At 55.6% G+C, this 14,391-nt stretch overlaps 1 protein-coding gene across 5 annotated transcripts in view; it reads right to left on the minus strand.

Annotated features, from left to right (window-relative positions):
- RECQL5 (RecQ like helicase 5) overlaps nt 1-14,063 on the minus strand; it is a 30,550-nt gene extending 16,487 nt beyond the window's left edge. For 2 of the 5 annotated variants that reach the window (XR_008629293.1, XM_055132415.1), the window contains exons 1-6: nt 13,849-14,056; nt 12,133-12,254; nt 9,634-10,152; nt 9,162-9,267; nt 8,571-8,682; nt 6,938-7,100 (exon numbers count right to left, since the gene is read on the minus strand). Coding sequence is in view for 4 of the 5 variants with exons in the window: in XM_055132415.1 (XP_054988390.1) it covers nt 6,938-7,100; nt 8,571-8,682; nt 9,162-9,267; nt 9,634-10,152; nt 12,133-12,254; nt 13,849-13,975 (1,149 nt within the window). In the remaining variant the exon portion in view is untranslated. Of the gene's footprint in view, nt 1-6,937; nt 7,101-8,570; nt 8,683-9,161; nt 9,268-9,633; nt 10,153-12,132; nt 12,255-13,848 lie in introns of all 5 variants that reach the window. The other 3 variants (XM_004615713.3, XM_055132412.1, XM_055132413.1) reach the window with 3 other exon arrangements.
- Nucleotides 14,064-14,391: the final 328 nt, after the last annotated feature.

Raw genomic sequence — 14,391 nt, forward strand, 5'->3', positions numbered from 1 at the left:
GACGGTTCCCCGGATCACGAGGCTGGGAGACTAGAGGCAAGTGGGGCTCAGGGGGCTGGGGAACAGGCTTTGTACAAGGAGACCCAGAGTCCGCGCATCAGCTGCTCTGCTGAGCACTGCGGGGACAAACTCCTGAGCACTGATCTGGGTGTAACCTCCAAACAAAAACAAATACACACTCTGGGAAAGTCGAGAAAATAGAGCAGACAATGACCTGAGGTCACCTGAGTCTGCCACGTCAGCGGCTGGTGGGAAGGCGAGCCACCCCACTTCCAACACAAGCAGCCGGGCCCCGCTCTCCCGGGGCTCACGCCACGGCTGCTGGCTGAGGAGTGACTTTCCTACCGACAGCGCTGCCCAGAGCAGAACCACCTGAAGACACCTTCCCACGTCCTGCCATCAATCTCCTTTCTGGAGCAGCTTCAGTTCCCTGAAGCTAATGGCTGCCTCATGTTCTCATCGACTTAAAGCTTAGCATCTCCTTAATCTGCTCCCTACTGTTTTTTTTTTTTCCCCTTTCCGGGTCACACCTGGCTATGCTCAGGGATTACTCCTTGGTCTGTACTCAGGAATTACTCCTGACGGTGCTAGGGGGACCATATGGGATGTTGGGGCTCAAACCCGGCTCGGCCGTGTGCAAGGCAAATGCCCTACTCACTGTGCAACTGTTCCGGCCCCCAGGAGAGATTCTTGAGTACACAGTCAGGAGTAAACCTTGAGCACCACCAGGTGTACCCCCCGTAACAAAAAGAAATGCAACTACTATCACTTTGGCCCGGCTCCCTACTGTTCTAACAAAGAAAAAACTCACTTCAGAAGGGGCCCCAGACTTAGCTTCCGGCCCTGAGAAATGACAGCATGGCAGCATGGTGCTTATAACGCTTGCCCACACTCTAAATACGATCATATGATTAGGCTGGAGGAACTGTACTTCGAGGAGGTGCTTGTCTGTCCACAGCCAAGCCGGGCTCAATCCCTGGCACATGTCCTTCAAGCCATGCCAGGAGTGATCTCGGAACACAGAGCCAGGATTAAGCCCTGGTGTGCCCCCCCAAACCAACCATACAGACATAATCACAGCTTCAAATCCCCGATGTCCCGTATGTATCGAGTCTGATTACCCGCTGTAACTTGTAGATAAGAGCGTGTGTCTAACCAGCAACTAGAGGACTGCAAATAGAATAAGGCAGAAACACAGATGCAGGTTTCCACTCCCCCAAACTTCCTTCCTGGAGCCTTCTGCAATCCCAGATCAGACTGGAGCGCTGTGCTTGGCCAGCACTCAGACCCAGGGACTTTCCTGGGACAGTCCCTTTGCCTGGCCCATGAAGAGACCCATCCTTTGGTAGCTTCTGCGGAATAGGAAGTTGTTTGAAACCTTGCATGTGGACTCTTTCCTACCTCCATACTTAGCCGGAGAGAACATTCTAGAACAGTCAGAACTGGAGGGCACTGCAGCACGGCAGCCTCCTCACTGGCCTGACAGAAGACTGAGGTTCTCCTGGCTGCCCGGCCTTCATGTCTCCAGAAGCTTTCTGGAGCTTCTCTTTCTCCAGAAAGATCCTGGATGTCTCATTGAGGAATGTAGTGTGAATTCTTGCAATTCCATTGTTAGCAGAGTTTGGTTTGGGCTTTTTGTTTCTGTTGATGCTCAGGAATGATTCCTGGCTCTACACTCAGGAATTATTCCTGGCAGTGCTCTGGGGACTTTATGGGATGCCGGAGATTGAACTAGGGCAGCTGGGTGCAAGGTAAGCGCCCTACCCACTGTATTATTGCTCAAGTCCCCTGTGTCACTGGGTTTTAAATAAACACCTTGTACCAATCACTTGTCAAAATGTCTTTCCTTATTTAACTTAGACTTCAGGTGAAAGACGAGTGAAGCATGTCCAAGTTCATCTGGGTTCCTCATGTTCCTTGTTTGGTTTTGGACCACATCTAGTGCTTCTCAGGGGTTTCTTCTGGCTCTGGACTCAGGAATCACTCCTGGCAGTACTGAGGGGACCAAACGGGATCCCAGAGATTGAGCCTAAGTTAATCACACGCAAGGCAAGCGCCCTACCCACTGTGCTACCAGTCCCGAGCCCTGGATTCCTATATTTGGAAGTTTAATAGTGAGGGGGCTGAAGAGGGTTAAGGAGTACGGGGTGAAGGATTTTTTTTTTTTTTTTTTTGCTTTTTGGGTCACACCTGGTGATGCACGGGGTTTACTCCTGGCTTTGCACCCAGGAATTACTCCTGGTGGTGCTTGAGGTACCATATGGGATGTTGGGAATCAAACCCGGGTCGGCTGCGTGCAAGGCAAACGCCCTCCCCGCTGTGCTATCGCTCCAGCCCCAGTCCAGGGGGTTAAGGAGCTGGCCTTCCATGTGGCTGACCCCAGTTCGATTCCCAGCACTACAAAGGGTCCCTCATCGCCAAGCACAGCCCAGTATGACTCAACCCTGCTCCCCTCAAAAAAAAAAAAAAAAAAAAAAAAAAAACAAAACCCTAGATGTTGCTAGATTGTTTCCCCCTTCCTGCAAAAGGATGTAATACTTCATTTTCCTCTAGGCAAAGTACAGGCTTTTTCCTCCACATGCTCACTTGCAACAAATGGGTCTTAGAGCTCTTTTACATACCTGTCAAATCATTTCAATTTGATTTGCATTTCTCTGATTACTACTCAATCTGCCCAGCCCTGGACATGCCAGATGGTGAGCTTTTCTGAGAATCTGCTTTTTATAGACTTCGCTTTTCCTATCTTTAGGTTATTTTGCTTTTACTGTCAACTGATAAAAAAAAAGGCTTGGGGCTTGAGCAATAGCACAGCGGGTAGGGCGTTTGCCTTGCACTCGGCCAACCCGGGTTCGATTCCCGACATCCCACAGGGTCCCCTGAGCACCACCAGGAATGATTCCTGAGTGCAGAGCCAGGAATGACCCCTGAGCATCACTGGGTGTGACACAAAAATCAACAACAACAAAAAATAGGCCCTTTAAAATCTTTTTTTTTTTTTTGGCTTTTTGGGTCACACCTGGCGATACACTCAGGAATCACCCCTGAAGGTGCTCAGGGGACCATATGGGATGCTGGGAATCGAACTCCGGTCGGCAGCATGCAAGGCAAACACCCTATCCGTTGTGCTATTGCTCCAGCCCCTTAAAATCTCTCAATTATGTCTACCTGATATGTTTTTTGGTAGAGATCAAACCCAGGTCTTCCACATGCAAGGCGTGTGCTTTACCGTGGGGCCACGTTACCAGCCTCTACTGTAAATACTTTCTCTCTATTGCTTATCTATAAATATTGTTTATGTTCCTTTTAGGCAGTTTTGGGTTTTGTTTGTTCATTGTTTTGCGGTGGGAGTTACATCTCTGGTTCTCAAGATTTACACCTGCCTGAGCCCTGGGATCATTCCTGGCAGTACTGGGGGACCGTATGTGGTACCAGGGTTCAAACGGGGCCAGTCAAGTACAAGCTAGGTACCTCATCCCTGTACTGACTGGGGCTCCTTTATTTATGCTATCTTTTGCCATAATTTTTTTTATGGGTTTGTAATTTATAGAAATGCAAGCATTTTATAATCAATTTGGGGTCAGGGCCTCCCAAACACAAGCTTGCGTTCAGTGTGAGAAAAGGAAAATGCCATCCTGCGCAGGCCTGCGGAGTCTGGGGTCTCCAGGGCTATACCCAGCGAAGTTCGGGGGACTACACGGTGCCAGGGACCTTTCCAGGGTGCACGTAAAGCATGAGCCTGAATCGCTGTGCGACCTCTCTGGTCCTTGAAGTAAAGTGTTTACTTGAGGAAAAGAGAAAGCAGGGGGCTATAAGACAGTGCAGAAGCACGCTGCTTGCCTTGCACACAGCTGATCCAGGCTTGATCCCAGCACCCCGTATGGCGCCCCAAGCCCACCAGGCGTGAACCCTGGGTGCAGAGCCTGGAGTGAGCCCTGAACAGTGCGAGGTGTGGCCCAGAAACAAAAACAAAACTGAAAACGAGGGGCTGGAGAGATAGCACAGTGGGTAGGGCGTTTGCCTTGCACGCGGCTGACCCGGGTTCAAATCCCAGCATCCCATATGGTCCCCTGAGCATGGCCAGGGGTAATTCCTGAGTGCAGAGCCAGGAGTAACCCCTGTGCATTGCCAGGTGTGACCCAAAAAGCAAAAAAAAAAAAAAAAAAAAAAACTGAAAACGAGAAACAGGAAAAGAGAAAGTAGCTAGGACGCACATTCCAAGGAACAAATCCTTGCGCTAAGCTGACAGGCTCCCCCAAGCAACAGACGCTCACACATTCCGGCACCTGGGTCCTGCAGTGGGTCTAGGATTGTGAGGACCAGATGCCAAGGGCTGCCAAGCGGGTCCTGAGGGACAGGCAGGTCCCCCCACCATCCTTCCCTCTGCCGGCTTCTGGGCACTCTCTCTGCCGATACACTCTAAGCTTCTACTGCCTCTAAAACTCTGCTGGGAGTCCAAACAGAACTTCACAAAATATTTATTTTTGCCTTTCAGAGGGAATAACTGTGTCACATGTTCTCATTCAGTTTTGATACCTATGCAGTGCCTATTTTGGGAAGATTCCATGCTCTTGGTTAGTTTGGGCTTTGTGGGGTGGGGTGCTGGGGAGGGACTCGGGGCGTCATACGTGTGTGTAGTGTGTGCCCTCCACCGAGCCACATTCCCGGCTCACTGAAAGGAGTCCCAAGGCCCTTTCAGACAGTGGATCTTGGCCGGAGAGAGAGCACCGGGGTTAAGGCTCTTGTCCTACATGCAGCTCACTCTGGTTCAACCCCTGGTATCGTGTACAGTGATCTGGGCACCACCTGAGTGAGCCCCTAAGCACAGGGACAGAAGCGGCACTTGATCACTGCCAGGTATGGCCCCCAAACTGGGGGCAGGGGGGAGTGGTTCTTTTCTGGAGAATGTGGGTATTTGGGACACACTTGGCAGGACTTTGGTCACTCCCAGTGATGCTCAGGGAACCATGCAGCACTGGGGTCAACGTGGGGCTCCAGCCCACTGCACTGTCTCTCCGCCCGATCCTCGCCATACAGCCGCTGTTTCCTTTCCCAGCTTGTTCTTCACACATGTTATGCCTTGGGGGGCTTTATCCAGGCTGATTCTTGGGGATCAGTGTTTCCTAAAAGGGGAGACAGCGGGTCCCAAGGGTACTGGAAGAACCCAGGAGCGAGCAGCCTTGCGTACAATCTGGGGGACACCTTGGACTTGCTAAAAGAAGGAAGACACGGGGTGGACAGCTCAGGGGCAGTTCTTCTGAAGACCAGTTTGGAACCCTCTGTTGTGGGGGTGCTGGGGACAGAACCCCAGCCTCACCCCTGCAAGGCACATACTAATCCCAGGCTAGAAGGTATCCCTGCCAATTGCTCCGGGCCAGCATTTCTCAGTCAGGGTAATACCTCCCCAATCTGCAGGCCCTAGAGTATTCCAAGGGGAACATGGGCAAGAATCATGTAAACGTCGGGGGTGGGGGTGTACGGCATGAAACCCAGCAGACGCCAGGAGGAGGGGGCAGAGAAAGGAAGCCAGGTCTAGGCCCACTGTCTTGGCTGGTGCTGGGGTACAGCTGACCCTGTCCAAGCTGACTTGTGTGCACAGGAGACTTGTCCTGTGTGATGTGAAGCAGACGCCCGTGTCCCCCCCAGAGGGTTTGCACCCACATCTCCTCACGGGGTACTCAGCACAGCCCCTTGCCACGTGTCTCACTACACAGAAAAACTCCTTCTGATTCAAGTCCCAGACCTGTCTTCCTTTTTTTTTTTTTTTGCGTCACACCTGGCGATGCACAGGGGTTACTCCTGGCTCTGCACTCAGGAACCACTCCTGGCGGTGCTCAGGGGACCATATGGGATGCTGGGAATTGAACCCGGGTCGGCCGCGTGGAAGGCAAACGCCCTCCCCGCTGTGCTATAGCTCCAGCCCCGCTGTCTTCCTTTTTGAGTTCCACTTTTCTCAACTTGAGGGTGGGTGGGAGGGGGAGTCTGGGCCACACCTGGCCATGCTCAGGGGTCACTGCAGGCTGCTCCTGGCCGTGCTCAGGAAGGGCCACGTTGTGCCAGGGATGGAATTTTCCCTGAGCTGCGTGCAGGGAAAGTGCCTTAACCCCTCAGCTGTCTCTCCAATCCTATGATTTCCACTTTCCAAACCTTGACAGTTCTGCCTTCCCTCAACCACAAAATACCCACCCCCAACCCTGTTTTACAGTTTTTAGGGGTCTTCACTCCACCTCTGATACATGATGTGCGGTGTATGCTATGTGGTAGAAATTCAATTTTACCTCTTTTCCAGCACCAATTAATTTTCATAGTAGTTCTTCCTTTTTCTGTTGGCTTTCTACATTACCTCTCACACCTACGTAACTGTATTCCCTTACTTATTCAGAGCTATGTCTAGAACTCTATAATATGTATAACCAGTCAGGGAAAAAATAAAACAAACTCAAAGACTAAAATCAAAGAACTTACATGGGAAATTGCTATGTCCCAACGCCAATTTAAAAAGGATTCCGGGCAGGTAGGGCACTTGCCGTGCATGCGGCTGACCCAGTTCAATCCCTGGCACCATGCAGGGGCCCATGAATGATCCCTGAGCACCAGCAACAGCGAGCAGGGTGCTCGTCTTAATGCGGCTCACCTGGGTTCAATCCCCGGCATCCCAGATGGTCCCCTGAGCCCCACCAGGAATGAATCCTGAGCTCAGAGCCAGGAGTAACCCCTGAGCATGCTGGGTGTGGCTGGGGGGGGGTGAATAGGATTTCTGCTTGATTATGAATAACGACATGTGTGCAAAAGACTATTAAGAAAAAGAACCACAAAGAAAAAGAAAGGCCTAACGCAGTGCCAAGCCGCCAATCCACCAACACACCAGCCCCTGCGGTTCCCCCCAGGCCGGGAGCGCCCCCCCCAGTCCACAGAGCTCCACCTGCCTCCGAGAACATACCTGGAGTTTCGCGACTTCCTTCCTGATGAGGAAGCTGACTTGGTCCCGGTCACTCCTCGAGTAATAGAGACGGCACCACGAGGGCTGCCCGTCCCTGCCTGCCCGGCCCGACTCCTGGTAGTAACCAGCCATGGATTTGGCGATGTTCCAGTGGGCCACAAACCTGCAGGATGCAAGGGAGGCGCAGCGTGACGGGTGGCAGAAAGCTGCTGGCAGGAAGGACCAGAAGCCATCGAAGCAGGGCGCCCAGCTGGGAGTCAGGCACACCGGGGGCTGGAGGAAGCGAGGTTCAGACACTGCGAGGGTCCCATCAGCGGGCCTCCCTGCCAAGGCCAGCCCAGGGACTACGGGGGACAATTAAGGCACATACAGAAAACCCAAACTAAAAAGAAACACAGAGCCAGAGGCCGGGGGAAACACTGAACTGGAAGATTAACAGTTCTGTCTTTCGATAAGAAACTAACAGTTTTTGTTGGGGGGCCACAGCCTGCAATGCCCTGGGGTTACTCCTGGCTCTGCATTCAGGGCTCACTCCTGGTGGTGCTCCAGGCAGGAAACCCATTGGATGCTGAGGATCGAACCTGGGCCGGCAGCACGCAAGGCAAACGCCCACCCTGCTGTTCTAGCTCTTGAGCCCTGGGCCTGGAACTTTCTTTTTTTCGCTTTTTGGGTCACACCTGGCGATGCACAGGAGTTACTCCTGGTTCTACACTCAGAAATTACTCCTGGCGGTGCTCAGGGGACCATATGGGATGCTGGGATTCAAACCCGGGTCGGCCGTGTGCAAGGCAAACGCCCTACCCACTGTGCTATCGCTCCAGCCCCCGGGCCTGGAACTTTCTGAGCCAGAGAGGCAGCACAGAGGAGGGTGTTTACCTTACATGTGAGTGACCCAGGTTCGGTCACTGGGCCCCTATATAATCCCCTAAGCCCACCAGGACTGATTCCCGAGTGCAGAGTCAAGAGTAACTCCTGAACATCACTGGGTGTGGCCCCAAAACCCCCACAAGCTCCCCCACCCCCTGAATAAAACAAAGCAAAAAAATTCAGGCCCAGGAGGCAGAGAGCTCACTGGGCCAGAGAGGCTGCACTGGGGTGAGAGCCCCAGGTGTGACACCTGGCTCTGTTTGTCGCCACTGGCCCTGAGCACAGTCCCTACTGCAGGGCTGGGAGACAGGGTCCCGCTGCCCCTTGTAGATGGCTGGTTTGGGGGTCCACAGTCTTCTGGACCAAGCCCAGCAATGCTCAGGGCCACTCCCTGCTCTGCACTCGGGGTGAGGGGCCGTGCGGCACAGGGCGAGAGCCCAGGTCTCCCGCATGCGAGCCTGTGCTCAGCCCTTTGGGCGTGTCCCCAGCTCCTATCCCTTCTCAATGGTCCGAGAGTAGTCCCAGGGGCGGACGGGAACAAGCCTTCTGACCGGAAGTGGCGCAGGATGGCTACTTCATCCTCCTCTCCGGAGCTGTCTGCTCAGATGGCCCTGACCATGCTGGGGAAACAGCCCAGGGAACAGCCAGGAGCAGAGTGCACTGGCCTGGCAGTCCTGGGGCTCACCCATAGCCACCTGCCCCTCTGGCAGAGGGAGCCCACGCACCCCAGCCCTGCCAAGAAGGGAAGATGGGAACCCCAGCACACCTGACATTGGCTTTGTCCACTCCCATCCCGAAGCTAATGGTGGCGACAATGACAGGGACCTTCTCCTCCATCCACTCGTTCTGCACCAGCGTCCTTTCCGAAGACTTCAGCCCTGCAGAGGACAAAGCGGGGCAAAGAACTTCCATTTCCGTTGTGGGGGGTGTCTACGGGGGGTTGACACTGTGCTGGGTGTGAACACCCCGAACCCCACCAAATCCATCCCTCACCGCTGTCGGACTCTGGGCCAGGTCTGTACCCTCGCTCGGGGTAAGACGGCTCCCCAGACCCAGCCGCATGGGCACAGGGCATTCAGCACGAGAGCCGGGACAGGACCTCCAAAGTCTGGGCTCCTCTTAGACCACCAATTCTCGAGCTAGGAAAGCCGCCTCACTGTTCCCAAGGTGAGAGCACTGATTAAGGAGTCGCAAGCTCAGTTTAGACCTTGGTCTTATGAATTCCTTTCTCGTGGTTACTAAGGCACTCACTTGAGCTCTGCCTGGGCATCTGGGGTAAGATGGCGCATCCCGAATATTCGGGACCCATCGGGGACACTAGCAGGGCGGGAGAGAAGAGGGCCCGGGCGCTGCCTACCTGCATGGTACGCCTTGGCATTCACACCCCTGTAACTGAGCTCTATGGCCAGCTGTTCACAGGCCTCTCGGGTCCGGCAGTAGACAATGCCACAGCCGGCCAACACCTGCAAGGGGAGAGACAGGAGAAAACCAGGGTTGGGAGCAAGAGGAGGTTCTGCCTATGACGCCACTCCGCGTCCCCAGCACCCAGCCTCCTCCAGGGAGGAACACCCAGCAGGGCTGCCCCTTTCTGGCCAAAGCAGCTCAATGCCCACCATAAGCAAGGCCCCTGCTCCCATGCCAGGCGCTTTGAACAGAAGGATTCTCGGACAAGGGGCCCCGAGAGAACTGGAGCCACGTAACCAAAGGGACCTGCTTTAGGAGCCGCGTCCCCTCTCTTTCAAACAGCTGAGGTTGTGCAGGACCTCCAGGCTGTGTTGCAGACAGCTCCCGCTGCAGCTCGGCCTCTTCTGACCCCGCAGTTCCCTCACCCCGTTATCAGCCTTCTTCCCAAGAGCCTTCAGGCAGAAGTCCCTGAGGTTCCCGTAGGGGTCAGGAAGCAGCTCCTTGAACTGCACATCGTAGAAGAGGTTGGCTCGGAAGCAGGGCGTCTTGAAGGTGGCGGCGGGTTGCTTCAGGCGCAGGGTGGCGAACACGTCCTCCTGGACCTGCGGCGTGGCCGTGGCCGTCAGAGCCACACACGGAGTCTGGGCGAGGCGGGCACGCAGGGCACCCAGACGCAGGTAGTCGGGCCGGAAGTCATGGCCCCACTGGGAGACGCAGTGAGCTTCATCCACCACCAGGTAGGAGAGCAGGTGGCGGGACAGCAGGGAGTTGAGGGTGGGCTGGAAGGAGGCCGAGGCCGCCATCTCGGGCGTGATGTACAGAAGCTTGGTGCGGGGCTGGTCTCGCTCCAGGTCGGAGAGCAGCGCCTTCTTCTCCTGGGCCGAGAGCCTGGAGTTCAGGGAGCTCACGCACACCTTCAGGGCCAGCAGGTGGTCCACTTGGTCCTGCCGGCAGAGGGCGAGAGACCGCAGAGGAGAACTGTGAGCCCTGAGGGGCTTCCGAAAACATCCTGGTCTTTTTGGCCAGGAAAGAAGGAAGGGAGGAAGGGGGGAGGGAGAAGGCGGAGAGGCCAGCTCCTAGGGCAGGTCTGCATTCTACTCTCGAAGTTTTTTAGTGTTTGGGTCACACCTGGCTTGATGCTGCAGGCCATGTGATGCCAGGGGTGGAACCCAGGGCGCACACATGCAAAGCCTATGCTCCGGTCTTTTCTTTTTTTTTTTCTTTTTGGGTCACACCCAGCAACGCACCGGGGTTACTCCTGGCTCATGCACTCAGGAATTACCCCTGGCGGTGCTCAGGGGACCATATGGGATGCTGGGATTCGAAGCCGGGTCGGCCTCGTGCAAGCCCTACCCGCTGTGCTATTGCTCCAGCCCCCTATGCTCCGGTCTTTTGAACCACATCCCTGACTCAATTTTATTGTCTTTATCTTTGTTGTTTTTACTTGGGAGCCAAACTAAGAACTCAGTGCTCACTCCTGGCCCTGCATTTAGGGATCACCCCTGGCAGGGTTTAGGGGAACCTACACGGTGCTGGGGATGGAACTCGGGTTGGCTGTGTGCAAGGCAAGTGCACTACCCACTGGACTGTTTCTCTGGCCTGTTGTTACGGACCCATTCCTGGTAGTGTTCGGGGAGCCACCAGGCTACACCCAGTAGGTACCCAGAGCCATACAGTACTGGGGGCTGAAACCGACAAGTTCTACCACTTGAGCCACATTCCTGGCCCTTAGGCCTGTATTTAATCCCAGTTCACCTAATTACCACATACTCTGACTAGTTAACTTTTCCATTTTCCTCTTACTCTTCTCCCCTGTGAAAATACTCATTGTCAGGTAGGATTGTTGTAGGAATTAAGGGCCGGAGAGATGGCACAGTGGGCAGGGCACTTGACTCGCACACAGCTGACCTGGGTTCAATCCTTAGCACCTCATGTGGTCCTGGGAGCACCCCCAGGAGAGATGCCTTCTTTGTTGTTTGTTTTGGGGCAACCCCTAGCCATGCTCAGGGGTCACTCCTGGCAGTGCTTGGGGGACCACATGAAATGCAGGGGATCGAACCTGGGTTGGCTGTATGCAAGACAAATGCTCTACCCACTGTACTATTGTTCCAGTCCCCAGGAGAGATTTTTTTTTTTTTTGCTTTTTGGGTCACACCTGGCATTGCACAGGGGTTACTCCTGGCTCATGCATTCAGGAATTACTCCTGGCAGTGCTCGGGGGACCGTATGGGATGCTGGGAATCGAACCTGGGTCGGCCGAATGCAAGGCAAACGCCCTCCCCGCTGTGCTATCGCTCCAGCCCCTCCCCAGGAGAGATTGTTGAGTACACAGTCAGGAGTAAGCCTTGAGCACCACCAGGTATAACCCCCGTAACAAAAAAGAAATACAACTGTAACTCTCAAAGTCGGCATTGCCGCATATGAAGCCCCAGACAGAGCGACCCTTCCCTAGGCCGTGTTCTCCCTGGAACAAGGACGATGCCACTCAAGTGCCCGGCACACCTCCTGAGTTCCAGTACTGCAGCCCACACACGCAGCCTCAGTACAGTCAAGTGTTGGGCAGGTGCTGACACTAACCCATCTAGTTCCTCATCTTTGTTTGCTATCTCATAGCCTCCCCCCCAGGAAAAAGCAGGGCACTGGCACACAGGAGCCTGTGTAGGAGCCTGCAGATGTAGTTTCACATCCCTCTGGACAAAAAGGAACTGAGAGGCCTGGGCCATCACAGTCTGAAGACTCATTCATCACTTGCCCGAGTGACACGCACCTGGGCAGAAGCCCACCTTTGGGAAATTCAGAGACCTAGGGAGGGAGATAGGCAAATCAAAGGGAAAGGAGAAACACAATTACGGCGACAGCAGAGGTGACAGTTAAGCGATTAAAGAAAACCTCCCGGGCCCCATCTTTGGTGCCCGGAGCCTCACCTGAATCAAAGCAATGAGAGGAGAGACCACGAGGGTGATGCCTTTGGCCAGCAGGGCAGGAAGCTGATAGCACAGGGACTTGCCTGCTCCTGTAGGCATGCACACAAAGACGTCCTTGTCACCTGGAAAATGACAAACACAATGCTCCCCTGAGCTCTGAGCAATGCCCTCCCTCAAGGCTGCGGCAGTGGAGAGAACATGGGAGATTTCAGCCCCTCGCCACGTCTGGGTCACATGAGCTCTCAGTGGGAAGGGAATTTCCTTCCCAGGCTTCCGAGGGAAAGAGTAGGCCTCAAGAAGGACCACGGAATGGCCACAGGCCTTTTCTGGGAAGGACAAGAATGACTACAAAGTTAGGAAGTTCGAATTGTAACTGCCTCTCTTTCATCACAATACTGTAAACCACAGCGCCTAAAGGAGAAACAAATGAGGGCCGAGAGTCCAGGGGGCCTGGCGCTTGTCCCCTCTGCTGGAGCCTCAGTTCCATCCCTGGCACTTCTGTCTCCTGAGCACTGCCAAGACTGGACCCCAAACCACATTAATACAATTAAGGAGAAGTCTGAGTTGATGGGCATGTAGATCTAGATAATGGAACAACAGTCAGAAAAACTGATTTACTTTTTTTTCGGTAACAGAAAAACGTGAGGGGCTAGAAAGAGGGGAAATATGTTCAAGAGAGAACACGGGCAGAAAAGAAACAGACAAGTGAGATGTGTTCACGGGACAAAATGGGCTTGAACAGCAGGCCGGAAAATTGATTTATTCTGGGCGAGCAGGCCCCTGCGTAGACAGAGACCAGGGAGGCCTCTTCACTTTAAATAACATAGTTGTGGGGCTGGAGCAATAGCACAGCGGGGAGGGCGTTTGCCTTGCACGCGGCCGACCCAGGTTCGATTCCCAGCATCCCATATGGTCCCCTGAGCACCGCCAGGGGTAATTCCTGAGTGCAGAGCCAGGAGTTAACCCCTGTGCATCGCCGGTATGACCCAAAAAGCAAAAATAAATAAATAAATAGCATAGCTGACATAGCACAAGCCACTCCCTTCTCTTTTTTGGTTTTCGGGCCACATGTGGTGGTGCTCAGGGACTATTCCTGGCTGGATTCCGGGATCCTCTGAAGTGCTGAGGATCAAACCTGAGTTGAACCCGTGTGCACGGCAAATGCCTTCCGGGCTGTACATCTGCAGCGCCTGGCTATTTGTTTCTTGGCAATTTTTGTTTGTTTCCGCGGGCAATGTCCAGGGTTTGCTCCTGGCTCTGCACTCAGGAGTCACTCCTGCCAGTGCTCCGCCCGAGGAATGCTGAGGACGCAAGCTGGGCGGGCCAGCTGGGAGGCCAACGCCGCCCTTCCCTCTGGGCTCTATCTGCAGCCCCATTTCTCTTCTTTTTTTTTTTTTTGCTTTTCAGGTCACACCCGGCGATGCACAGGGTCACTCCTGGCTCTGCACTCAGGAATCACTCCCGGCGGTGCTGCGGGACCATATGGGATGCCGGGAATCGAACCCGGGTCCGCCGCGTGCGAGGCGAACGCTGTGCTGTCGCCCCAGCCCCACTTCTCGACCAGCTCCATCTGCCACCGCGTCGGGCCGCCGTGACTGCGCGTCTGTCCTGTACTCGGGACCAGACTCCCCCCTCGTCACCAAGGGGTTCCCGCGGCCCCGCCCGGGACACGGACCCGGCGCGGGGGGTCGGGCGGAAGGGGGGCGCCGCCGTTACCTTTCGCCACCGCCATGGTCGCCTGCTCCTGCAGGGGCGTCTTAAACGCCTCGAACCCAAAGACTCTCTTCAGCGTGCTCCGGACTCGCCGCGCGGGGTCGGGCGGCGCGGCGCGGGGGGCGCTCATGGCGGCGCGACCCCCGGGGCCCCGGGCGAGGCCGGGCGCTCACGGGCGCCCCCCGGGCCGTCGGCAGCCGCCCCGCGCGTCGCCGGCGCCCGCGGCTTCCCGGGACGCCCACCGCATCGCCCCGCGCTGCCCTCCCGAGCCCCCGACTCGCCCCTCCCGCGCGCCCCGCCGCCCCCGGCCCACGCCCCTCGGGCGCTTCTCGCAGACACCGCGGCCGGCCCCGCGCCGCCCACGAGCGGCAACCCCGGCGCGACCCCCCGCTCCGAGGAGCCGGGCGCTCGGGGATTCCCTGTCAGCGCCCGCCGACGCGGCCGGTCCCGTCGCGCGGGAGTGACGTCACGCGAGCGCGGGGCGCGGCGGCCCGGGCAGGCCCCGCTCCTGATTGGGCCCCGCGCGCGGGGGCTTCTGGGACCCGG

The sequence above is a fragment of the Sorex araneus genome, chromosome 3 (genome assembly GCF_027595985.1).
Source record: "Sorex araneus isolate mSorAra2 chromosome 3, mSorAra2.pri, whole genome shotgun sequence".
Taxonomy (NCBI): Eukaryota; Metazoa; Chordata; class Mammalia; order Eulipotyphla; family Soricidae; genus Sorex; species Sorex araneus.